The 24,802-nt window shown below is 45.3% G+C and overlaps 1 protein-coding gene across 1 annotated transcript in view; it reads left to right on the top strand.

Moving 5' to 3' along the window:
• Positions 1-1,292: 1,292 nt before the first annotated feature.
• Positions 1,293-24,802, top strand: part of LOC133521768 (tuberin) — an 88,192-nt gene continuing 64,682 nt past the window's right edge. The window contains exons 1-20 of the mRNA XM_061856837.1: positions 1,293-1,949; positions 2,044-2,180; positions 8,707-8,814; positions 9,204-9,272; positions 10,046-10,120; positions 10,388-10,527; positions 11,056-11,230; positions 12,107-12,346; positions 12,759-12,900; positions 13,342-13,487; positions 15,113-15,285; positions 22,050-22,215; positions 22,405-22,629; positions 22,780-23,033; positions 23,155-23,322; positions 23,444-23,582; positions 23,733-24,025; positions 24,147-24,275; positions 24,451-24,579; positions 24,701-24,800. Coding sequence (XP_061712821.1) covers positions 1,877-1,949; positions 2,044-2,180; positions 8,707-8,814; positions 9,204-9,272; positions 10,046-10,120; positions 10,388-10,527; positions 11,056-11,230; positions 12,107-12,346; positions 12,759-12,900; positions 13,342-13,487; positions 15,113-15,285; positions 22,050-22,215; positions 22,405-22,629; positions 22,780-23,033; positions 23,155-23,322; positions 23,444-23,582; positions 23,733-24,025; positions 24,147-24,275; positions 24,451-24,579; positions 24,701-24,800 — 3,081 coding nt within the window. The 5' untranslated portion in view covers positions 1,293-1,876. The remainder of the gene's footprint in view (positions 1,950-2,043; positions 2,181-8,706; positions 8,815-9,203; positions 9,273-10,045; positions 10,121-10,387; positions 10,528-11,055; positions 11,231-12,106; positions 12,347-12,758; positions 12,901-13,341; positions 13,488-15,112; positions 15,286-22,049; positions 22,216-22,404; positions 22,630-22,779; positions 23,034-23,154; positions 23,323-23,443; positions 23,583-23,732; positions 24,026-24,146; positions 24,276-24,450; positions 24,580-24,700; positions 24,801-24,802) is intronic.

Raw genomic sequence — 24,802 nt, 5'->3', positions numbered from 1 at the left:
TTATGAAGTAATTATTTTTACTATGCAACCAAATGAATATTTTGTACGTTGGCAGCAATGCACTTAGTTTAAAACTGTATTCGTTTTGGTTTTGTTAGGTTGGTAGCCATTAATCGCAGTAACATTATAGCTTATAAAAGCACAAGAGCTTTTATGAGGAATAGACAATATAGACTTTTCTTGAAATCTTTAATGTATGTTCTTATATTCGTGTTAATGAATGCATAAATGACAGATAACAGTAGAGGAGTAGGAAAAGTATATATTAGCTAAAATACGCGAGCATAACTTGTTACGCGCCCGGCCCGCCGCGGCCCGGCTGGTCAGCGACACCTCGTAACTCATGAGGCCCTGGTACTTGCTCTTTGCTAAATTAAATTTTTGGACAGTTTTTTTCTCGATTTTGGCCACAGTAGCCTATGGAGACTAACAAGCAACGCTAAGCGGTCTTCGTAGTCTATGGATGTTGCTATATTACGGGTGTCACATGCGGGTTTCTGACTTATGAAGTAATTGTTTTTACTATGCAACCAAATGAATATTTTGTAAGTTGGCAGCAATGCACTTAGTTTAAAACTGTATTCGTTTTGATTTTGTTAGGTTGGTAGCCATTAATCGCAGTAACGTTATAGCGATTTAAAGCACAAGTGCTGTTATGAGGAATAGCCAATATAGACTTTTCTTGAAACCTTTTATGTATGTTCTTATATTCGTGTTAATGAATGCATAAATGACAGATAACAGTAGAGGAGTAGGTAAATAATTTTATAACCACTTAATTTAACAGGATTATAATTATAAAGCCCGACCAGAAATATATGATCATTGTCAAGACAAGAGGGCGGTCGGAGAGGGAGTGACAATTCAGTTTAGTATGAAATTTTTAGAACCAATGAAATTCCGCAATATGGCGCGTGATCATATATTACTGGTCAGGTATGGAAGGTAGAGGCAAGGAACAGAATCTCCATATACCAAAAAGTGTCCGATAAAAAAGAAAATACTTGAGAAAAAATCTAATCATAGACAGCGCACTTCACTCCGTCAATAACGCCTCGGTTCTTAGCTACTCTAGCGCTACTCTGGAGAGTTTTGAAACTATTATTTATAGCTGACAGCTGGACACTTTTACAACAGTTCTGCCTATGGAAATTCTGTTCCTTGCCTCTACCTTCCATATGGTTAGATTTTAATTTAGGGTGACCACTGGGGATAAAATAATTGCCAAATAAATATGGGTAAAAAAATTATAGGGATGGACTGAGGTGGATATGTCCTACTATATATATACTACTCTTTGGGTGGATGTGTACATATATTTTACTGTATTACTGTTATGTATCTTCCATTGAATGAAAGTCACTGATAGTAACGATTTTGTACGAAAAATAACTACCCTCCTCCTGTCAACCCAACATTAGTTTGTCTGCTTGAACGCGCCTTATAAAAATAATTATCATGTGGCAACACTGCTTAAGAGTTCGTTCAGAAATAATGGATGCGGCTGCTTTTGTTTACCTAATGTATTGTCACCTTCCTTATTAATACATGATGTATTTTTATCTCTAGTATTCCATAATTAATAAACACGTGAGTAAGGTAACAATATTAAACAATATAACTCAATAGTCATCACGTATTTTGTTTGGACAATGTTTACGTCGCGTTCATAACCCGCGTATCGAGCAAGTGCTGTCAGCTGTGCTGCGACCGACAGGGCGAACTGTCAGATGGTGAATAGCAAAGGAGCGGTAGTGAGATTATTTTTAATAAATATGTCTTTTTATTTGCAATTTCACACTCATAGATAATCTTTGCGCATAGCTTTAAGCTTTAGCGTGTTTAGTTAGGTAGTGATAGCAAGGGCGGCCGCAATATGAGTTCGAGGGACCGGGATACTAAATCGCTCCAGGACAAGTTGAAAGTGTTCTTCAAGAAGGGCGCTTCGGGTGAGTTTGAAACGCTTTTTTTACCAGCAAATACTGTATTAAGGTAGTCAACGTTGTGTCAGAGACTGTATATGCGTTGTTTGTATGTTTGCAGCGCCGCTACCGGCGGTGAACGAGCTGGTGGTGACAGCGGATCTCGAGCGAGAGCTGCGGTCGGATGCGGCACCCGCGCGGCGGCTCCGCGCGCTGCGGGACCTCGGCGACCGCGTGCGTGTCACCAGGATACAACAGGTGACCCCCAATATACTTTCAACAGGCACTAGACTTAGCTTATAGAGTAAGCTTATGCTAGACAAAGCACAGGAACAAAAACCTCGTTTAGGAGACGTTTATCTCCCACCAATAAACAATAATAAGAATATATAAAGATGTGACAAAAACTAGAAGCTGCTAAAAATCTGACTGGTATCACAAACATATATCCTACCCGTTATTACTGTGCAAACACCTCCCGTGTAATTGCGCAAAAGGGAGTAGATTTTCATCCCTAAACTTGCCCAATGTAAATGGTTTTTCACATTCACATATAATAAAAACTTATTTACTGAATAAAAAACAGTATAAACAGTAATAAAATATTAAATTAAGTCCTGGTAAACTCATTTGTATTCACAAGAGTAAAAACCCACCATCTCTGCTTTAGTTCACCATGGCAACATCTACGGTCAAAGAATTTCATTGTGTTAATGTTCATTTTCATATGACAATAAAATATCCATACCAGGTTTTATAATTATCACTGTGAAATAATAAAAAGTGGCACAGATATATAATTCCTTACCATAACTACAATCTTGCGTTAATCTGACAATCTCAACAGTTGAATGGCCTGTAGATATAGTCCTACCCTGCATAATGCCAGATAGTAAACAATCTGATGCAACATTGGTCTCTGCTTGCAACAGCTTCTACCTCTTGTTTTTGTGTCCCAAATACTAAAATGATATTATACTGCCCCAATTTGTCCAACTGATTGTACATTTCAGTACAAAATTGCTACAATTGCCATCAGATATATTAAAGAGACCAAGCCGCAAATATTTCTAAGCCCCTTTTTGTATAGTTAGATATCAATAGGCAATTTCTAGATATGAAACGAGTGTAAAATAAAAATAAAATGTATTATGTGTTGAAAATTGTCATATTAGGCTTCTACTGTAATAATAATGGGTGGATACCCATTTCATTTTACAAAATTTTCGGAACTCATTTTAAAACAACTAGCTAGATTGTTCTGAAACTTTGTACTTACAAGAGGATAAGGTATATCTATGCTTGTAATTAGTTTATGTAGCTTCAGATACCATAGTTAAAAAAATACAGTGAATTTAAGTTTTTCATACAACTTGTTTTTGCTCTATTTCATTTGTTTTATAAATGGAGGTATATACACTAATTACAGGCATAGATATGCCTCATATCATTGTATGTGCAAAGACTCTTTACAATCCAATTCATAGTTTTAAAATGAGAATGAAACTTCGTTTGTATGGGAAGGTGAAACTCGGCTGAGCTTGCTGCGGCCTCTTAATTAGTAAAACACTCAAAACATTGGGATTTATTTTAAACTTATAATATTTAACATTTAATCATTTTTTTTGAATATACAAGCATTCAAAGATTTTATTTGTACAACATCGGCACTAGGCATAGAGATTAAATATTTCCAAGTCACTTACATACTGGTAGACAAATAAAAAAAAACAATATTTATTTATAATATTTAAAAAAAAAAACATTCGATCTGTTTTAATTATTAATTACTAAACAAAGTTGATTATCGCAATGATATTTTACAAACCAGAAATGCAGTGTGTCAAGTAAGGTTGGTCTTATTATTCATTAAATTAAAAGTAAACAAATAGATTTAATTGTTTATTTAATTATAGCTACACATTGGTGATATGTAAGTTTAAATGTAGCTGTAGCATCCCAATATTTATTACTAATTATATTAACAGTAAAGACTTCTTAAAAAAATATAGAATAAAACAAATTTCTCTTAGATTAAAATGAGTATAATAATATGATTACATAAATTGATTTTCAAAGAATAGTAAATAGTAGTCAAAATCAAACGGAATATCTGTTTAAATCCTAAATCGGTAATCTCAGTTATTAGCAAGGACATGTTTTTATCAAAAATACCATGAAACTTATTTGTAAATATGTATGTAATCAAAATTATTGAAAGCATGTTTTAAATTTCTTTGTCATGCTTATGTTTCTTCACACAAATAATTGTATGTGTTAAAGCTACATATTTCTGAATCGTATCTGTAGGACATTTATACAGTGGGCCATGGATTAAACTACTCGTATGTGAAACCTGTATCGTAATCTCTTCAACGATCATGTCATCATTAGCTAGAACTTCATCGTCTGTAGTGAGATCTGATTGGTCGCTAGGACTGGAAGGACCATCCCAGTCCGCAGTAAGAGTGGCCCGGCCCAGTGCCAGGAGCAACAGAAGCGGCAGACACCAGGACATCTCTGAAAATGATAACAATATATATTCTGTTTTTTTATTCCATAGACTAAAATGACATTTCATGTGGTACTAAGAAATGTCATGTCTTACATATGAAACGTTACTTTAGTCTACGGAATAAAAAAACAGACCGTAGTGGCTCTGTGAGCTGTAGACCTCGTGATAAACTCGTGATTTCGGGGAGTGCGTACAGGAACTGCACGATCTGATCCCACCTTCCCCTTTCCATCATCGGACATCCAGGCGTGAGGAGCGAATGCACCCGTTCGTGGTAAACATTCCATTTGTTCGCACTAAACGGCCTCCTCTTTTTTGTTACGGACGGCTAAAGAATGGAATGCGCTCCCGCCATCTGTATTCCCTGATAAATATGACCTCGGTCTCTTTAAAGCAAGAGTGAATAGGCTACTACTGAACCGGTGAGCTCCATCTTAGGCCCTGTCTTCACTTTCCATCAGGTGTGACTAGAGCCAATCGCCGATCAGTTTTTAATAAATAAATAAAAACTTAGAAAATGTAAAAGTCGAAAATACTTTGTTTGTTGACTCATTATCATAGTGAACTCAAAACGGTTTTAAGCCCCATATAACCTATTAATACTTAAGTCGTTTCCCCTTTAAAATGTCCAAAATCTGGATCGACAAAAAAATTATATTTAATCATATGAACTTGTCACAAAATTTCAAGACAATTGCGACCTAAAGAGGAGTCAGCCGGACAACAACATCATGCATTAGTGTTGGTTAAAACTCGAGTCCGTTGAGTTCTCTGCTTTGAAACTAGACTAAGTTTTTCAGACTCACATTATTAAGTCTAACTAAACTCGAGTTCTTTTCAACTTGTTAGAGACTCGAGTCTTTTGTAGGGACTTGTGCCCTTCTCAGAGAACTCAAATTTTTTTGTTTAGAAAATTTCGAAATGCTTTGTCTTTAAGTAATAAGCTAGCAATACACACACACAAATAATACAATAACGCAAAATTTCTTTACTTTTATTTCGGTGAATAAAACTGTTGACGGAGTCTTTATTCGGAGACTTGAGTCCTTTTGAGCTCTCTTACAAAAGACCCAATAAATGACCCGCCTCGGGACTTAAAAGACTCGGATGTTTTTTAAGCGCTGAGTTTCGTAAAAGCGAGTCGAGTACTTCAAATTCAGACTCAAATGACTCCCTACTAACACTATCATGCACGGCTCATACATATTACTTCAGTAATCCAATTTTAAATTAGTAAATAAGTTAAAATCATATATACTTCTGTCCGTCTATCGTCCACAAGTTTTTACATACCGGTGGAATGTCTTGGTAAATTATAAAGAAGACAACACTATATCTGGAACAGTCTCATCAAATATCAAATATCAAATATCAAACATTTATTCAGCAAATAGGCCACAGGGGCACTTTTACATGTCCATTTTTACAAACAATAAATTAAAAAAAAACAATTACAAATATCGAATCTATGAAATAATAAATACTTTATTAGAGATGTTACTGTCTCTAAATGTCAAATTACACAAAAAAAATACTATGATAAAAAAATAAAACCATAAAATACTAAAATTCTTTAGAGATGTATAAGTCTCTACGTGTCAGAGATAAAATATAAAAATATATATTAAATTATCCTTAGAGATGTCTCACCCGACCGTTACACCGACACAACCTCTCTCCACAGCTTGCTTCAGTGAATGGATCTGTAGTGCCAATGCATCGTTGTGCTATTTAAACTGAACGTATGTGTCATCACTGTCATCAGTATCTAATAAGTACAGTCAGCGGCAACGACTTGAAAAGTTTGTATTTTTTTTTTCAATTCTTCTTTTTCTTCTTCCTCGGGCCCTCATTGCTGAGGATCGCCACTGTCTCCATGGTGTGCGGTCATAAGCGTTATGGGATACGCACTGAATGTTGCCGCCAACCACCCGTTGGTTCCGTAGGCCAATAGGAACTCTTACATGTTATGACGACCGGTCTGGCCTAGTGGGGAGTGACCCTGCCTATGAAGCCGATGGTTCTGGGTTCGAATCCCGGTAAGGGCATTTATAGATAGATAGAATACTCTTTATTGGCACACCTCAGTAAAAAGATACAAGAAAACTAAACAATTGATTAAATGTAGAGGCAGACAACAGGCGGTCTTATCGCTAAAAAGCGATCTCTTCCAGACAACCTTTGTGTGACACATTTATTTGTGTGATGAGCACAGATATTTGTTCATGGATGTTTTCTGTGTATTTAAGTATTTGTATATTATAAATATCGTTGTCTGAGGAGTACCCACAACACAAGCCTTCTTGGTTTATCGAGGGACTTGGGTAATAATGTCCCTATAATATTTATTTATATTTATCGTATAAGGTGCATTGGGGTAACATTAAAGCGGTATAACTTTGAAAGTCGCTGATATCTACGTACTAAACCAGAAATATTTCATACTTTGGCAACACTTATGCTAGTGCAACGCTTTCCAAGGTATCTATCTTACTGTTGCCACAGTAGAAAGTGCTTATAAGTTATATACATGCCAAGTTTCACGGTTACTTATGATTGGGACTGTACTTTGAGCTATGACACCAGTCATACTATGTACTACTACTAAATGTATTAAAAGTCATTCCAAGAAATACTCGAATCAGTAGGTGGACCAAGTGACATTACAAATCTTCAGTTCAAACTAATTGGCCCATTAAGTACAGTCACATCTAAAAATATCGGTACAAAAAAGTGACAAAAATATGTATACACTACCTTAATATCTAAGGCAATAAAGTCGTGTATACATATTTTTGGCACTTTTTTCGTTTCGATATTTTCAGACGTGACCGTACCAGCCCGCGTAGCCAACATGCCAATTTGGCTTTTTGGTTAACGTTCCGTGACGTGGCGTAGTCATCTCTCTATCACTCTTCTATATTAGTGGGACTGTTGCGTTTCGTTCGCTACGGAGCTGCAGGCTGGATTTTTTGAGTGTTTTGTGTGATTTTGGCATTGTCTCAAGATTCCAACTTCGCGACCCTCAGGATGAATCCGGACTTAACTCGTACATAATCATAATCATTTATTTGTAAAGCTAATTTACATGTCACTAATAATAATAAAAATGTCAATACTTTCAATAGAGAGTAATCAAAGTAAATAGCACAATTATTTATTGGTCATTATGAACTCGTGATAATTGCAGAACGGGTGCTCAATAAGCCAACTTCTTAGGCGATGTTTAAAGCTGCTTACGCTTGGGGCCTCAGTTATATTTTTTGGTAGATGGTTATATTCTGTGGGGCCCGTCACATGAGTCAGTTTCGAGGACTTGGCAAGCTTGCGGCTGATAGCAACGAGCTTATGTGCATTTCGAGTATTGCGCCCATGTATCATGCCATTTGTTTTATGCGTGTGGATATTTTCACGCACATAAACGGCTATCTGCATAATTACAATAGCAGGTAACGTAAGAATGAATAACTCTTTAAAAAGGTTTTTAGCCGGTGTATCCATTGGTACTAGTGCAAAGATTCTAATTGCACGTTTTTGCAGACGAAAGACCCTTTCCCACTCAGCACAGCGACCCCAGAGTTCAGCTCCATATTGCAACAGCGAGTGTACGGTAGCAAAGTAACACGTACGGGCGACCTCTGGAGTCACTGTTTCACTCCCTTTTGTTTGTTATAAACATGATAAATAACTAAATAGCCCCCGTTTTCAAGGCAGGCTACTGTGACAGACGGGTAACTACGGAACCCTACACTGAGTATGGGGCCATGCTCTTAGCCGTTTTTTTTTTGTAGATTTTTTACATTTCAAAGAGGCGATGAGAATCCTCTAATTTTATTAATCTGGACCGTTAAGGGGTTAACATATTTACTGCCAGCAACCCGCCAGGCGGGCGCTCAATTCGTAGTCGCTGTTTATATATACGGGATTTTGCATGTTATCGGCTACGCTCGTTGCGCGTTGGCATTGGCACTGAATGTGTTTAAAATGTTATAATAAAAGTCTTAAATATGTATCCAATTCTTTAATATTTGTAATTTCCACAGAAAAGATGATCAGTTTTCTCTCTAGAAGGCTCAGCATTTTATCGGCCACTGCTGAGCATATGCCTCTCTTCTAGTACGCCTCTTATCCCGGTCCTGAGCTAATCTCAACAAGAAGTGACCCGTAATCCTCCGAATGTCGTCCACCCAACGAGCGAACGGACTCCAGGCACTCCCTTCCTCTGAAGTAGAAGTGTAGACTCATAAAATTTGTTTATATTTGGTGCAGGGCGGCGCGGAGAGGCTATGGGCGCTCATGCGAGATCTCCTCGACGACAGCTGCGCGGAGTCGAGGCACACGGCGCTCTGGTTCCTGCGCTGCATAGCCGAAGGACAGGTATAATGTTCTGTGCCTTTTCTTCGTATCTAGCGTCTAGCGGGACGTTTGGCGGGGCGGGCAGCGTGCACTCACTGAACTACACGCTAGAACATCCACTGAGATCGTGGACGAGATTGAGTGGGAGCGGCGAGGCGGGCGTTCATGATACACAAGGACCATGTGTAATGAATCCTCGTGGACGTCAGCTGCCGCCCCGTAGGCGAGTTGAGGAAAGGCGGCACGTAAAAGAAATGCCTTAAAAATCTTAAGACTAGATAGCGCAATAATATGCCTTAAATGCCTAAATTCTACCTTTGTATCTCTCTTACTCCAATTATGGTGTAAGTCCTATCCATCTCCCTATTACTAGTCTGGTATAATTTATTATAATACAATGGTTGTTGCAGGAGTGCGCCGTGATGCGGACGCTGATGTTTCGGTATCTGCGAGAAACGCACGCGCTGCATCCAGCCGAGGTACCTAACTGGATTACTTTACCATACTCCTTTCTTGAAATAGTCTTTAGACTACTTACGACTAGGGGACAAATCAAATTATTTTATTAAATATTTCGCGACTGGTCTGGCCTATTGGGTAGTGACCCTGCCTATGAAGCCAATGGTCTTGGGTTCGAATCCCGGTAAGGGCATGTATTTGTGTGATGAGCACAGATAATAGTTCGTGAGTCATGGACGTTTCCTATGTATTTAAGTATTTGTATATTATATATATCGTTGTCTGAGTACCTACAATACAAGCCTTCTTGAGCTTACCGTGGGACTTAGTCAATTTGTGTAAGAATGTCCCTATAGTATTTATTTATTTATTATTAATATTGTGATTTGTCGAGTTTAATTTTACAATTTAAACTCACGGATTTTAGTGCTGTTAGTGCTTGAGAAAGGACCTAGGCTCTCGGAAACATGTCGCGCAAGTGACTAAAAACACGTAAAATGAGTTAAATTTCGATTTGTGTTTTAAATGCTATTGTAGGAGTATTTCGTTTTAGCTATAAAAGAGGAGTCTGGAGTCTTTGTTTAGAGGGTCGAGACATTTTGTGTTGCGGTTATACAGACTCCATGACTCGGGCCTTAAAAGACTTGGAACTTGGAGCTTAAAGTCTTTAAAAACGAATCTAGTGCTTTAAATTTTGACTCATGACTCGAGTTCCTACCAACACCAAAGATGAGGAGAAAGAATTTATCCAATTCTTAACTTAGATGTAACAAGTAACTTAATGTGTTGGCAGGACGCGCCCCACCGCCTCTCGCTGCTGTCCACGCTCACCAACGCCGGCAAGAACATCGAGTGCTTCGAGGAACAGGTTAGATTGAATATAATTTTATTTTTTAAACTAATTTAATAGTGATTTATTTTATCTATTTGTGTGCGTACTCTTATCTGACTGTGTGCGCACTCTTACGTTATTTGTTGGCAACTTTTTTGTACAAAAGTTTAATCAATGTGTTTTTTTTTGCATTGCATATCAACTTATAAAATTTCCGTAATTCCGAGCGCTCGACATAACTTGTTATATTTTCATTTATGCCTGGTTCGAAATAAGACATTTTAAGTATTTATGTTTTTCCAGATCGGTGAATACCTGCTAGAATACATGCGCAGTGTAGGTGAAACTGGCCCCGCGCTGCCTGAACTGTTGGCCCTCGTCATCAACGTTGTCAAGTATAACGCCACCTACTTGGACGAACACGTCGTGCACGGCATCGTGGAGTAAGTATTATTATACTTTGACTACTCTATCTTCATAAACAATGGATTACCTGAATTGTAGGGAATTATTGTCAATAAATTAAGTTAGCTGTTGTCTTATCACTTACTTACTTTTCTTGAGAACTGTTACTTAATTACGATTCGTGATGTGGGGCTGAAAAAAGTAAATAGGAATGAGTCGTTAAGTCCGCCTTATATAACTTTTTTGCGCAATAAATTTTCACAATGATAAAGATGCTCAATAATAAAGAAATTGACTGAGTGAACTGAAGGTGTCCATTTCAATTTGGGCAATAATATTTTTGCAAATTCAAAAATCGCCCTCTTGTCCTCCGACACAACACACTTTTCTTGGTCCTGCGCTACTTCTCGCCGATTGTTGACCCGCTCATATCCGTCTTTACCGTGTCACTTTAACAATACCTTATTTTTGGCGTTTTCGTATTTTTAAAAATTTCAAAATGGTTGACTCATGGGGGTAGAGACACTAGTAATAAAAAAAATATAACGACTGTTTATCTTCCATAGCGCCTCCTGTCACCTCTGCGCCTACTCCGCCGAAGCCGGGGCCGTCGTATCAGCCCTGGCGTTACTGGAAGCCGTCGTGGCGTACTCGCTGCTGCCTCGCGCCGCGCTGCCGGCCTTCGTGGGAGCCCTGTGTCGCACCGTGAACCTGGAGCGTCACTGCCAGACCAGCTGGAAGGTACCAAAACAACACACTTAACTAATCATTTTTGGACCTTGGACTTTTGGACCTCTTTGCAATAAGGTTTACGTTGATTACATTGGTTAATAGATTTAAAAGTTGGTAGTATCAGTGTAATGCGAGTTATTAATTCCGTTAGTTTTAACGATTTCAACGCAAAGCGAGGCTAAAACATACAAAGAAAAAAAACAAGCAAGAATTCATTTAGTTCTACGATAGCGACGAGTCGACGATTTCATGCGCGCCGTCGCTGTTTAAAACAAAATTGTACTTCAAATTCAGTAGGCAGTTTACAGTATACTGCTCCATGTATTATGTGGTAAATCTGGTAGTCAAAAGTTGAACTTTAGCAATTCAATTGCCTGAAATATATGGCGCCGTTTAATCCCATCTTTTTCGGCTACCAAATTCGGGGGCACGATTTTTACACATTTTATCCACTCGACAACTTTGATTCATTCAGAAAATAATTATTTAAATTATGTATCGTCAATTTGCGCCTAAAACATTAAAACAATGTTAACAAATCCATTTGGCAGATGTATTTTGTGTGCACACTCTTAGTGTATTGTATTGACTGTTTGCGCACTCTTACCATACTGTTTTGCAATTTTATCGTCCTGTCTATGCACTCTTATATTTATGTACAGACACTAAAATGACAGTTCGATTGTCACAATCTGTTCAAAATATCTGTCATTTTAGTACATCATCATCATCATTGGCCTTTGCGTCTATTGCAGCTGATTTATAGTGTAACGTCAGAGGGACATCGTTTTTGGTGGTTGAATAAATCGATGCGAGACTGACATTTTAGTACAACATTGGTATTAAAGGATTGGGTTAAAAAAAACATTATTTTATCGTCCCCAGCTGATGCGCTCAGTCCTCGGCGCCGACCTGGGCCACGCGGCGCTTCAAGAGCTCGCAGCGCTCCCCGCCGCCGCCGCCGCCGCCGCCGCCAACAACGCCGACGCGAACAACGCCGCCGCCGCCGCCGACGCCGGAGCCGTGCGCGGCGCCGTGTTCTACATCAACATGGCGCTGTGGGGCCCGCGCCGCGTGCCCAGCCTGCGCGTGTCCCTCCTGTGCGTGTTGCCGGCTCTATTACAGGTGTGCACTCCACAGTTACATGTCTTCTCGTGCAAAGCCAACGGCGGCTTTTTGCGGCCGGATTACATAAAATGTGTCACGTTTTGATGTAGGGCTGTAGTATCACTTAGTAGGGATATCAATGTTTTAGCGGATAAGAATTATCTAACGATATAAAAAATTACGTAGATAGGTGTTAATTTCACGTAAAAAAAACTAGTACAATTATATCACCGAATTACTCCTGTTGGAGATGAAAGCTCTTATCGGCATATGTGCGTAGTCTTATCTCACTTTATGCGCACCCTTATCGCCGTATGTTCTCCCTCTCCTCATATTGTATGGCGTTATTTTCCTGTTCTATGAATCCGTTATAATATATTGTTTGCACTCTTATTTTTACAATGTAATGAAACATATTTAATTATGTCAGGCGGTGAGCACGAACCAGCCCGTGGTAACGTACGAGGTGATCCAGGCCATCCAGAGCCTCGTGACGCGCGCGCCGCCCGACTCGCTGTGCGCCGCCTGGGACGTGCTGCTGGCCGTGCTGGCGCACGCGCACAGGCACGACAGTGAGTACACACTACCCCACTCACAAGAAGCTAGAATGCGCACTCTTACACTAAAATTGTGCGCACTCTTATGTAACAAGCCTGTACGCACTCTTGCATAATAAGCTATCCAGAAGGTGACGGGTAGGGCTTTAAACCTTAATTACTTGCCTGAAGTAGCGGCCTGTGATAAAAAAAAACTACCGAAAAATTTAAGAAAATTCTTAAAACTCAATGGTTTGGCTTTTGGAAAATTTCCGCAACTTTTACATCTGTAGTTTTTTTTTTATACAATAGCAATAGTTATTTTTTGTTAAAAAAAAACATTGATATAATAGTCTGGCAAACACAATTTGCCAATAAGTAAGAACAAAGAAAACGATACTCATTCCTTTTTTTGGTGCTAGTACTAGCGTTAAACAAGGACCTGGGCCAAAGAATAATACACACTTGTGTTTACAGAAAGCCTGGACCCTCCCAACGAGCTGATCCACACCCGCCTCCACGCGCTCCTCACCAGCATCGAGCAGCTGCACGAGGCCGGCCAGTACTCCGGGGACCCCGGCCAGCTGCTGGACCTCATCGACTCCAGCGCTCAGGACCGCCCGGTAACACTACAGCTGACCAGTACAGAGCGGCAGTACAATATTGGTGGCATCAGCAATTCGTGAATTCGTCATATTTTGAGGGACTCGGCTTCGCTTCGTCCGACAAAAGCGCTCATCGATGAATTGAGGCTTCCTGCTAAGGCCCGCCATACAAAAATGCAATTTTATTTGAAATTAAAAGTGAAGGAAATATGGTTAAACTTATTTTGGTTTGAAATGTAACGAAGCAATAGAAATGCAACTCAATGCATCAGAATCAAAGTTAATTTTTTATGGTAAGCGATTAGCGTCGCCCATGGACACCTGCAACACCAGACGTGTATGTGCGCTGCCGGCCTTTAAGTTTGGTTTTTTAGGGTTCCGTAGTCAACTAGGAACCCTTATAGTTTCGCCATGTCCGTCTGTCTGTCTGTCCGAGGCTTTGCTCCGTGGTCGTTAGTGCTAGAAAGCTGAAATTCGGCATGAATATATAAATACATAAAGCTGACAAAGTCGTACAATAAAGTCTAAAAATATTTTTTTTTTTTTTGCTTCAACCCTATAGTGTGGGGTATCGTTGGAAAGGTCTTTCAAAACTAATAGGGGTCTTAAACAAACATTTTTTGATAAAGTGTATATATTCGGAGATAATCGCTCCGAAAGTAAAAAAAAATGTGTCCCCCCTCTCTAACTTTTGAACCATAGGTCCAAAAAATATGAAAAAAAATCGTGGAAGTAGAGCTTAAGAAAGATATTAAATGAAAACTATAGCGGACATGATCAGTTTAGCTGTTTTTGATTTGTCGCAAAAAGTTTCCCCTTCATAGTAAAAAGACACTTTAATTAGGTACTGATTATGTAAATTTGCCTATTTGTTTAACTCGCTTGAAAGGTACCGTTTCATCCCTTGGTTAACAATTTATTGTACTTTAAGCTCCAGTTTAGCTTATTGTGACGGAAGAGTAACTACGGTATCCCACACTGAGCGTGGCCCGACATGCTCTTGGCCGGATTTTTTATTGTTTATTTTTTTTTTTATACTACGTCGGTGGCAAACAAGCATACGGCCCGCCTGATGGTAAGCAGTCTCCGTAGCCTATGTACGCCTGCAACTCCAGAGGAGTTACATGCGCGTTGCCGATCCTAAACCCGCCCCCCCTAGTTGAGCTCTGGCAACCTTACTCACCGGCAGGAACACAACACTATGAGTAGGGTCTAGTGTTATTTGGCTGCGGTTTTCTGTAAGGTGGAGGTACTTCCCCAGTTGGGCTCTGCTCTAGATCTGGAATGACATCCACTGGTTGTGTTCTACCACACAAAGCGAGTTTTTTTTTTTTTTTTATAACGATAGGCAAGCATTTGACCACGATCTCACCTGATGGTAAGTGATGATGCGGTCTACGGTAGAGCACGCTTACCTATGAGATACCTATTTACCCTAGCCTTGAAGAGACCCAGATTGTACTCATACGGAAACACAGACTCGGGCAGGGCATTCCACTCCTTGGCAGTTCGCATAAGAAATGTTGAAGCAAAACGCTTCGTGCGTATTTGTGGAATACCTACCATGAAGCGATGCCGGATGACATTCACAATGCCCATACCTCTCTTAATTAATAATTATTTATTTATTTTTAATTTTGCAGGAAGCATCGGTGCTGCGCCTCATCAGCCTCCGCTGCGCGACGCTGTCGCCGGCGCGCGCGGACTGGCTGGGCGCGGCGCTGGCGCTCGGGGACAAGTTCGTGCGCCGCGACGCGCGCGCCGCCGTGCGCCTGCACGCGCTCGCGCAGCTGCTCGCCGTCGTCAAACGACACAGGTGCGTTGTATACGTAAATACAGGGTGGACAAATAATAATACACTTTGTTTTTAATAATAATAATAATAATAATAAAATTCTTTATTGCACACTACATAAAAAACAGATACAGAAATTGATAACATATACACATTGGTAGGTAACAACAGGCGGACTTATCGCTAAACAGCGATCTCTTCCAGACAACCTTCAGATAGTGAGATGGCAAACGAAGTAAATGTTTGAAGTGTTTTAAATTTTAATTACGTTGAGTGGACATTTTACTAAATATTTTTTTATAAATATATTATTCAGGGTTGGCAATTGTATACGGAAGTTTCTGCCAAATGTCTACCACTAGCGGCGAGCAATTTTATTTCCAATGTTTCTGTTGTTTAAAACACGTTGTTTGCTCGATTAATTTTGAAAAAAAGTGACAGTGATTGGCAACCAAATTTCCCAAATTATGCAGCTCTTGACTTATTTCTGTGGGGCTATTTAAAATTACGTGTCTATGCTAACGAGCTGATGAAATTGAAACAGTTAAAACCGACTATTCGACACAAATGTACTAAGATAATGCCAAAATTGTGCGAATAGATGCTGAACATTGGGATGATAAGGGCTTACATTTGCCTGCTGTTAGAGGTGGACATATGTCAGACATTATGTTTCGCATGAATTTGCCAACCCTGAAGAATATATTTTTAAAACAATACTTAATAATTTTTGAACTTAATACAGTTAAAATTTAAAAACAAAATGTATACTTCTTATTTGGCCACCCTGTACTTGTTGAGTTGAGTAGTTGACGACCGGTTTGGCCTAGTGGGTAGTGACCCTGCCTACGAAGCTGACGGTCCCGGGTTCAGATCCTGGTAAGGGCATTTGTCCGTGTGATGAGCATGGATATTTGTTCCTGAGTCATGGGTGTTTACTATGTATTTAAGTATTTATAAATATTTATATATTATATATATCGTTGTCTAAGTACCCTCAACACAAGCCTTATTGAGCTTACTGTGGGACTTAGTCAATTTACTGTGTAATAATGCCCTATAATATTTATATTTATTTATTTGTTTAATAGTACAATCCTATAGACGAGCTTTACGCGTGCGCCTGAGAGGGACAACCGTACGCAGTGCGACAAAATTTAAAACACGTTTTAACATTTCTGACATCGTACTAAGAACAACCGACGTAATTTGGTCGGGTTGTTTGTCGCCCAGCATACACCATACTAAATTTATGGTGGGGAATAAAATGTGAGACTGACGAGGACAAACAATAATAACGTTTTCTTTAAAGCAAGAAATATTACTTTGCTAATCCGCGAGAAAATAACATGTTAGTCAATCAGTGCTAACCCGTTATAATTACTTGCGTATTTTTACATGCAATTAATGTTCCCACCCATGCAAGTAATGTTGAACAGTTGGAAATAATTAAGTACAACAATAGGGCGATGATTCTCAACGAACAGTTGAATATTGCGTTATCGCCGTTATTACGATTTTTTCCATCTCACTCACACTTGCACAGTAGGGGGACTAGTCAAGGTATAAATATGGCCGACCGTTCTGGACAGCTCAGTAACACCACAATGCCGTCATACAACACTTGGAGAGGTTCCATGAGCAGCCGCTGGAGACAGAAGTGGACCCGGTCTTCTTCTCACCCGGCCAAGTGCAGCGAGCTCTCCATCGCTGCAAACCCAGGAAAGCCCCGGGCCCCGACGAGATCCCGAACGCGGCGCTACGTCACCTGCCACAACGCTCCATTGTGGCAGTGACGCGCCTGTTCAACGGGATCATGCGCTCGGGACACTACCCGACAGCATGGAAGCTTGGTCGGGTGATAATGCTGCCTAAACCTGGAAAAGACCGAAGAAGACCGGAGAGCTACAGGCCGATCACCTTGCTCAGCACCCTCTCCAAGGTGTTCGAGCGGCTCCTACTGGGCCGGCTCCAGCCCTTTATAGAGCCAAGGCCGGAGCAGTTCGGCTTCCGAGACGGCCACTCGACTACCCTGCAACTGACCAGAGTGCTCCACTTCATGACGGCGGCCATGAACCGGAAGGAGCACACAGCAGCCGTCTTTCTCGACATGGAGAAGGCCTTCGACAGAGTGTGGCACGAGGGGCTGATCTACAAGCTGTCGAAGACCGAAGCACCCCGACGGATAGTGAAGGTTGTGGCCTCCTTCCTGTCCGACCGCCGCTTCACCGTAGCAGTCGAGGACGCTGTCTCGGCGGAGCACCCGATCCACGCGGGCGTCCCGCAGGGCAGCGTACTCTCGCCGGCATGCTACGCCCTCTACACTGACGACCTCCCAGTCGCCGGAGATGTCAAGCTGGGCCTCTATGCGGACGACGCGGCACTCTACACCGCGTCCATGAACCCCACGCACGCCGCTAAGAAACTCCAGAGGTCCCTCGACATCCTCCCCGACTGGCTCTCCAGGTGGAGGCTGTCAGTGAACGTGGGCAAGACGCAGGCACTGCTGACAGGATACACCAACAAGCCCCCGCCGCCCCTTCGCTTCAACGGAGAGGCGATCACTTGGATGCCGCAGATCAAGTACCTGGGAGTCACGCTTGATCGGCGGCTGACGATGAAGCCACACGTGGATGAGGTGGTCCGGCGCGCCAAATCGGCACGCACACTGCTCCGTCCTGTCTTCTGTAGCAGTCTTCCTCGGCGCACGAAGCTGGGGGTCTACAAGACCTACATACGGTCCCGCCTGACGTACGCAGCTCCCGCGTGGTACGCTCTGGCGGCGGAAACCTACAAAAAGAAACTGCGTGCGCAGGAGAATGCGGCCCTGCGCACCATCCTGAAAGCCCCCCGCTACGTGCGCAACGCGCACATACACAGAGGACTGAAGTGGCGAAGCCTGGACGCCTTCGTGAGCCACCTGTCAGCAAGAATGTTCGAGCGCGCCGACCATTCACGCCACCAACACCTACAGGGCATCGCGCCGCTACATGCCCGCCCGCCGGACAGCCGCCGCTCGCGCCAACTCCCCAGGGAACTGGTGCGAGACTCATCGCCTGACTGAGCTTGACGGGACCGCAAACCGCAAGAGCAGTCAGGCCGAGGAAAAAACTACCACAATGCCATGACAGGCCAGCACAAGTGGCCAGCCAGTCATGGCGCACGACACCACAGCCCAAGGAAAGGGCAAAGAACTGACCCGCCTGTAGTTACGGGCGGCGATTTGCCACCGCCAAGAAGCCTAGATAGGCTGGAAAGGCACCTCATATCTCCAGTTAGGAGATATGAAAGAAGAAAGGATCGGACAGCTCAGTAAAGCCGCACGTGGATGAGGTGGTCCGGCGCACCAAATCGGCCCGCACACTGCTCCGTCCTGTCCTCTGCAGCAGTCTTCCTCGGCGCACGAAGCTGGGGGTCTACAAGACCTATATACGGTCCCGCCTGACGTACGCAGCTCCCGCGTGATACGCTCTGGCGGCCGAAACCTACAAGAAGGGACTGCGTGCGCAGGAGAATGCGGCCCTGCGCACCATATTGGAAGCCCCCCGCTACGTGCGCAACGCGCACATACACAGAGGACTGAAATGGCGGAGCCTGGACGCCTTCGTGAGCCACCTGTCAGCTAGAATGTTCGAGCGCGCCGACACTCACGCCACCAACCCCTACAGGGCATCGCGGACAGCCGCCGCTCGCGCCAACTCCCCAGGGAACTGGTGCGAGACCCATCGCCTGACTGCAATTGAAGGGACCGCAAACCGCAAGCGCAGACAGGTCGTAGAAGTGACCACAATGCCATGACAGGCCAGCACAAGTGGCCAGCCAGCCATGGAGCACGATGCCGCAGCCCACAGAAAGGGCAATGAAAAGACCCGCCCGTGGTCACGGGCGGCGATTTGACACCGCCTAAAAACCAAGAGGTTGGAAAGGCACCTCATATCTCCAGAATGGAGACATGAAAGAAGGAAAGACCGGACAGCTCAGTCAGTTGTCGGGTCCGTCAACCGACCGTCAACATCTCCAGCATCTCCTGAGGATGCCTCGTAGAGAGGCGGAACACGTGTCGAGTTTTGTATTTTTGGTGGTGGGTTGTTATATTTATTTTTGCGGTGGGAGGGGGGGAACATTAATTGCATGTAAAAATACGCAAGTAAGTATAACGGGTTAGCACTGATTGACTAACACGTTATTTTCTCGCGGATTAACAAAGTAATATTTCTTGCTTTAATTAGCATGGATTTCCGCAAAGTAACGCCTGATTCTATTAATTATTTGAAAACGTTTTCTTTACTACTCCTAATGAAAGTTCCGTAACTGCATCTCGTTCGGTCTACTGGCCCCTCCCCATTTCATCTCTATATTATTGTACAGCTCTATTATTGACTATGTGCAAAGTTGGTAGAGGAAATACAAGCGACGCCAACGTACGCCGTGGTCAAAAGATGAACTTTCGTGGGACGACATCTTCATATTATTTGGCAGCAGTCTAATAATATGTCCCATGACCACTAGGACAGCGCCACAGTGCACGGAACGAATACCCGCCGCCTGGCTGGCCGCAGCCTTAGCATTAGGAAACAAGCGGCATAGATATTTTGTTAAGTGTGACAAGCGACATAGGCTACAACATGAAAAATATAAGTAGTATGTTTGTTTCACTCATTTTTGAAGTGGAAACTTCTTTAGCGGCGCTGTGCACTTTTTGTGATGGGGAAAAAATGTTAAACTCGCGACAGGTCACGTCACCGACAGATTCGACAGATCGAAAATTCGTAAGACGGACACGTGACCTGATCGAAAAACTGTTACAATGTCATTGAAGCCAGTAGTTAAATTTTTAATGTAATATAAATTGCCATGTTTGTGTACGATAGCGCAATAAATGAATATTGTATTTTACCACATAAATGATAGTACTTTTATACTGATAATTAAAGCGATTCGTGCAAAATTATTCCCTAACCATTCCAAAATATCAAAAATGCACAACGTTAATATTCAAGTTTTCGCTCCTGCCGGCACTCCCGGAGTGCAACCCGTTGTTTTTTTTTCTTATAACTGTCACTTATTGCCATATTCATTATAGTAATCCTGCATATGAAGTAAAACGATAGTTTTTGCCCCTTAGGGGGTGAAAAGGGGGGTGGAATTTTATATGGGGAACAATAACCACTGAACCGATATAGTTGATATTTGCGACAGTGCATAGTGATAGTGCACATGCGTTAGTGAGAGTGATAGTAGCGAACGAAAAGAACATGGTAGACTAGTTTTTTTTTATACCACGACGGTGGCAAACAAGCATACGGCCCGCCTGTTGGTAAGCAGTCACCGTAGCGTATGGACGCCTGCAACACCAGAGGCATTACATGCGCGTTGCCGACCCTTTAAAAACCTGTACACTCCTTTTTTGAAGAACCCCATACTGTAGCCCACATACTGTAGTTAGTCTTGGAGTTCCAAATAAAATACGCAATGTTCTCTTCAAAGTTTAATAAGTCTTTTTTTATTGGACCAAAATATGATTGGTCCAATGGGTCGATCACGCCCGCCATCTATAATTTCAGCATTTTTGCTCTGATCAAGATGAAAATCGATACCCAAGAATCCGAGAGAACCTTTATTACGAATCTGAAATGATTATCTGAAAAAACGCCCGCCATCTTGAAGTTCTGCATTTTTGCTCTGTTCAAGATGAAAATCGATATCTGAGTATCCGAGAGGACCTTTATTATGAATCTGAGGTGAAATAGGAAAGAACACCCGCCATCTTGGATTTCGTCATTTAAGCTCAGATCGAGATGAAAATCGATATCTGAGAATCCGAGAGGACTTTGTGTGTTCGTTGAGTTTAAGTGCGAGCCTTATGGTTTCGTCCAGGGTGCCCGTCCCGTCCACTCCTTCCCAGAATAAAGCCTCTAAATGGCTTATTCGCTCATCGAATAGCTCCAACGATTGGCTTACCCATTCATTTGACTTAGCTCTAGGAAGGGGTTTCAGAGATATCGCTAAAACGAAAGGGCATCCCGTTCCTAATTCAAAAAATTATGACACTTATGCTGTCAACGCTCTTGACACCTACTATAAACGCACTATAAATAAGCAATATTTGATTCTATTTTTACGAAAAGATAGTTGAAAATGGCATAAGCGTTATAATTTATAATCGATACTCCTTCAAGAGGTTAGCGCTTAGGAATGGGTATCAGCTTACCCGTATTATGAAGCGCTTAAAAAGCCAAATGAGAGGGTTTTAGTTAGCAATGGCTTTCTATACGAACTACCCCTTCCAAAACCCCCGAAAGGGGTACTGGATCGGTCCCTGGTTTTGTCTTGGCAACATTTTACATGAAACTGTTTCTGGTGGCATTAGAATTGTCTCGATGAGTATTTGCCTGTGGTAGAAAAAGTACAGTCAGCGATAAAAGCTTGTACCAAAAATGTTTTAATTTTGTTAAATAATTATTTCAAATTTGCTACAATAGGAGATAGTTAAAAATTAATGACCAAACAATATTTTATATATTTCAGTTTTGTATATCGTCATGTGGTATTCATAGTTTTTATATTAAGTCCGGGGCTTAGGTCGATATGTGTAAAATCGTCCCCAAAAATATTTACAAGTAGCGATCCGCCCCCCGGTAAACCTTAACAAATTATACACCTAAAGCTTGCTCAATAATAACTTTATTGATAGATGAAAACCGCTTGAAAACGTAGACAGACGCGGTGGACGATTTTGTTATATACTCGTAAGATGCAGTGAGGAGTATCGTCTGGTCGGGCAGGTTCCTGTACGAGGAGGAGGTGGTGGCGGGCGTGGGCGTGCCGGCGCTGGGCTGGGCCGCGGCCGCCGAGCCCGCGCTGCGCGCCGCCGCCGCGCGCGCCGCCGCCGAGCTGGCCGTGCTGCTGGCCGGCGACGCCGCCACCGACCTCATCGACCTGCTGGAGAAGGTACCGTGCCACAAGCCACTAGTAGTGTAGTGGGCGTGCCGGCGCTGGGCTGGGCCGCGGCCGCCGAGCCCGCGCTGCGCGCCGCCGCCGCGCGCGCCGCCGCCGAGCTGGCCGTGCTGCTGGCCGGCGACGCCGCCACCGACCTCATCGACCTGCTGGAGAAGGTACCGTGCCACAAGCCACTAGTAGTGTAGTGGGCGTGCCGGCGCTGGGCTGGGCCGCGGCCGCCGAGCTGGCCGTGCTGCTGGCCGGCGACGCCGCCACCGACCTCATCGACCTGCTGGAGAAGGTACCGTGCCACAAGCCACTAGTAGTGTAGTGGGCGTGCCGGCGCTGGGCTGGGCCGCGGCCGCCGAGCTGGCCGTGCTGCTGGCCGGCGACGCCGCCACCGACCTCATCGACCTGCTGGAGAAGGTACCGTGCCACAAGCCACTAGTAGTGTAGTGGGCGTGCCGGCGCTGGGCTGGGCCGCGGCCGCCGAGCTGGCCGTGCTGCTGGCCGGCGACGCCGCCACCGACCTCATCGACCTGCTGGAGAAGGTACCGTGCCACAAGCCACTAGTAGTGTAGTGGGCGTGCCGGCGCTGGGCTGGGCCGCGGCCGCCGAGCTGGCCGTGCTGCTGGCCGGCGACGCCGCCACCGACCTCATCGACCTGCTGGAGAAGGTACCGTGCCACAAGCCACTAGTAGTGTAGTGGGCGTGCCGGCGCTGGGCTGGGCCGCGGCCGCCGAGCTGGCCGTGCTGCTGGCCGGCGACGCCGCCACCGACCTCATCGACCTGCTGGAGAAGGTACCGTGCCACAAGCCACTAGTAGTGTAGTGGGCGTGCCGGCGCTGGGCTGGGCCGCGGCCGCCGAGCTGGCCGTGCTGCTGGCCGGCGACGCCGCCACCGACCTCATCGACCTGCTGGAGAAGGTACCGTGCCACAAGCCACTAGTAGTGTAGTGGGCGTGCCGGCGCTGGGCTGGGCCGCGGCCGCCGAGCCCGCGCTGCGCGCCGCCGCCGCGCGCGCCGCCGCCGAGCTGGCCGTGCTGCTGGCCGGCGACGCCGCCACCGACCTCATCGACCTGCTGGAGAAGGTACCGTGCCACAAGCCACTAGTAGTGTAGTGGGCGTGCCGGCGCTGGGCTGGGCCGCGGCCGCCGAGCTGGCCGTGCTGCTGGCCGGCGACGCCGCCACCGACCTCATCGACCTGCTGGAGAAGGTACCGTGCCACAAGCCACTAGTAGTGTAGTGGGCGTGCCGGCGCTGGGCTGGGCCGCGGCCGCCGAGCCCGCGCTGCGCGCCGCCGCCGCGCGCGCCGCCGCCGAGCTGGCCGTGCTGCTGGCCGGCGACGCCGCCACCGACCTCATCGACCTGCTGGAGAAGGTACCGTGCCACAAGCCACTAGTAGTGTAGTGGGCGTGCCGGCGCTGGGCTGGGCCGCGGCCGCCGAGCTGGCCGTGCTGCTGGCCGGCGACGCCGCCACCGACCTCATCGACCTGCTGGAGAAGGTACCGTGCCACAAGCCACTAGTAGTGTAGTGGGCGTGCCGGCGCTGGGCTGGGCCGCGGCCGCCGAGCTGGCCGTGCTGCTGGCCGGCGACGCCGCCACCGACCTCATCGACCTGCTGGAGAAGGTACCGTGCCACAAGCCACTAGTAGTGTAGTGGGCGTGCCGGCGCTGGGCTGGGCCGCGGCCGCCGAGCCCGCGCTGCGCGCCGCCGCCGCGCGCGCCGCCGCCGAGCTGGCCGTGCTGCTGGCCGGCGACGCCGCCACCGACCTCATCGACCTGCTGGAGAAGGTACCGTGCCACAAGCCACTAGTAGTGTAGTGGGCGTGCCGGCGCTGGGCTGGGCCGCGGCCGCCGAGCTGGCCGTGCTGCTGGCCGGCGACGCCGCCACCGACCTCATCGACCTGCTGGAGAAGGTACCGTGCCACAAGCCACTAGTAGTGTAGTGGGCGTGCCGGCGCTGGGCTGGGCCGCGGCCGCCGAGCTGGCCGTGCTGCTGGCCGGCGACGCCGCCACCGACCTCATCGACCTGCTGGAGAAGGTACCGTGCCACAAGCCACTAGTAGTGTAGTGGGCGTGCCGGCGCTGGACTGGGCCGCGGCCGCCGAGCCCGCGCTGCGCGCCGCCGCCGCGCGCGCCGCCGCCGCGCGCGCCGCCGCCGAGCTGGCCGTGCTGCTGGCCGGCGACGCCGCCACCGACCTCATCGACCTGCTGGAGAAGGTACCGTGCCACAAGCCACTAGTAGTGTAGTGGGCGTGCCGGCGCTGGGCTGGGCCGCGGCCGCCGAGCTGGCCGTGCTGCTGGCCGGCGACGCCGCCACCGACCTCATCGACCTGCTGGAGAAGGTACCGTGCCACAAGCCACTAGTAGTGTAGTGGGCGTGCCGGCGCTGGGCTGGGCCGCGGCCGCCGAGCTGGCCGTGCTGCTGGCCGGCGACGCCGCCACCGACCTCATCGACCTGCTGGAGAAGGTACCGTGCCACAAGCCACTAGTAGTGTAGTGGGCGTGCCGGCGCTGGGCTGGGCCGCGGCCGCCGAGCTGGCCGTGCTGCTGGCCGGCGACGCCGCCACCGACCTCATCGACCTGCTGGAGAAGGT

This window comes from Cydia pomonella, chromosome 10, assembly GCF_033807575.1.
Source record: "Cydia pomonella isolate Wapato2018A chromosome 10, ilCydPomo1, whole genome shotgun sequence".
Classification (NCBI taxonomy): Eukaryota; Metazoa; Arthropoda; class Insecta; order Lepidoptera; family Tortricidae; genus Cydia; species Cydia pomonella.
The sequence above is the reverse complement of the archived record's forward strand: the minus strand, read 5'-3'. Positions and strand labels throughout refer to the sequence as shown.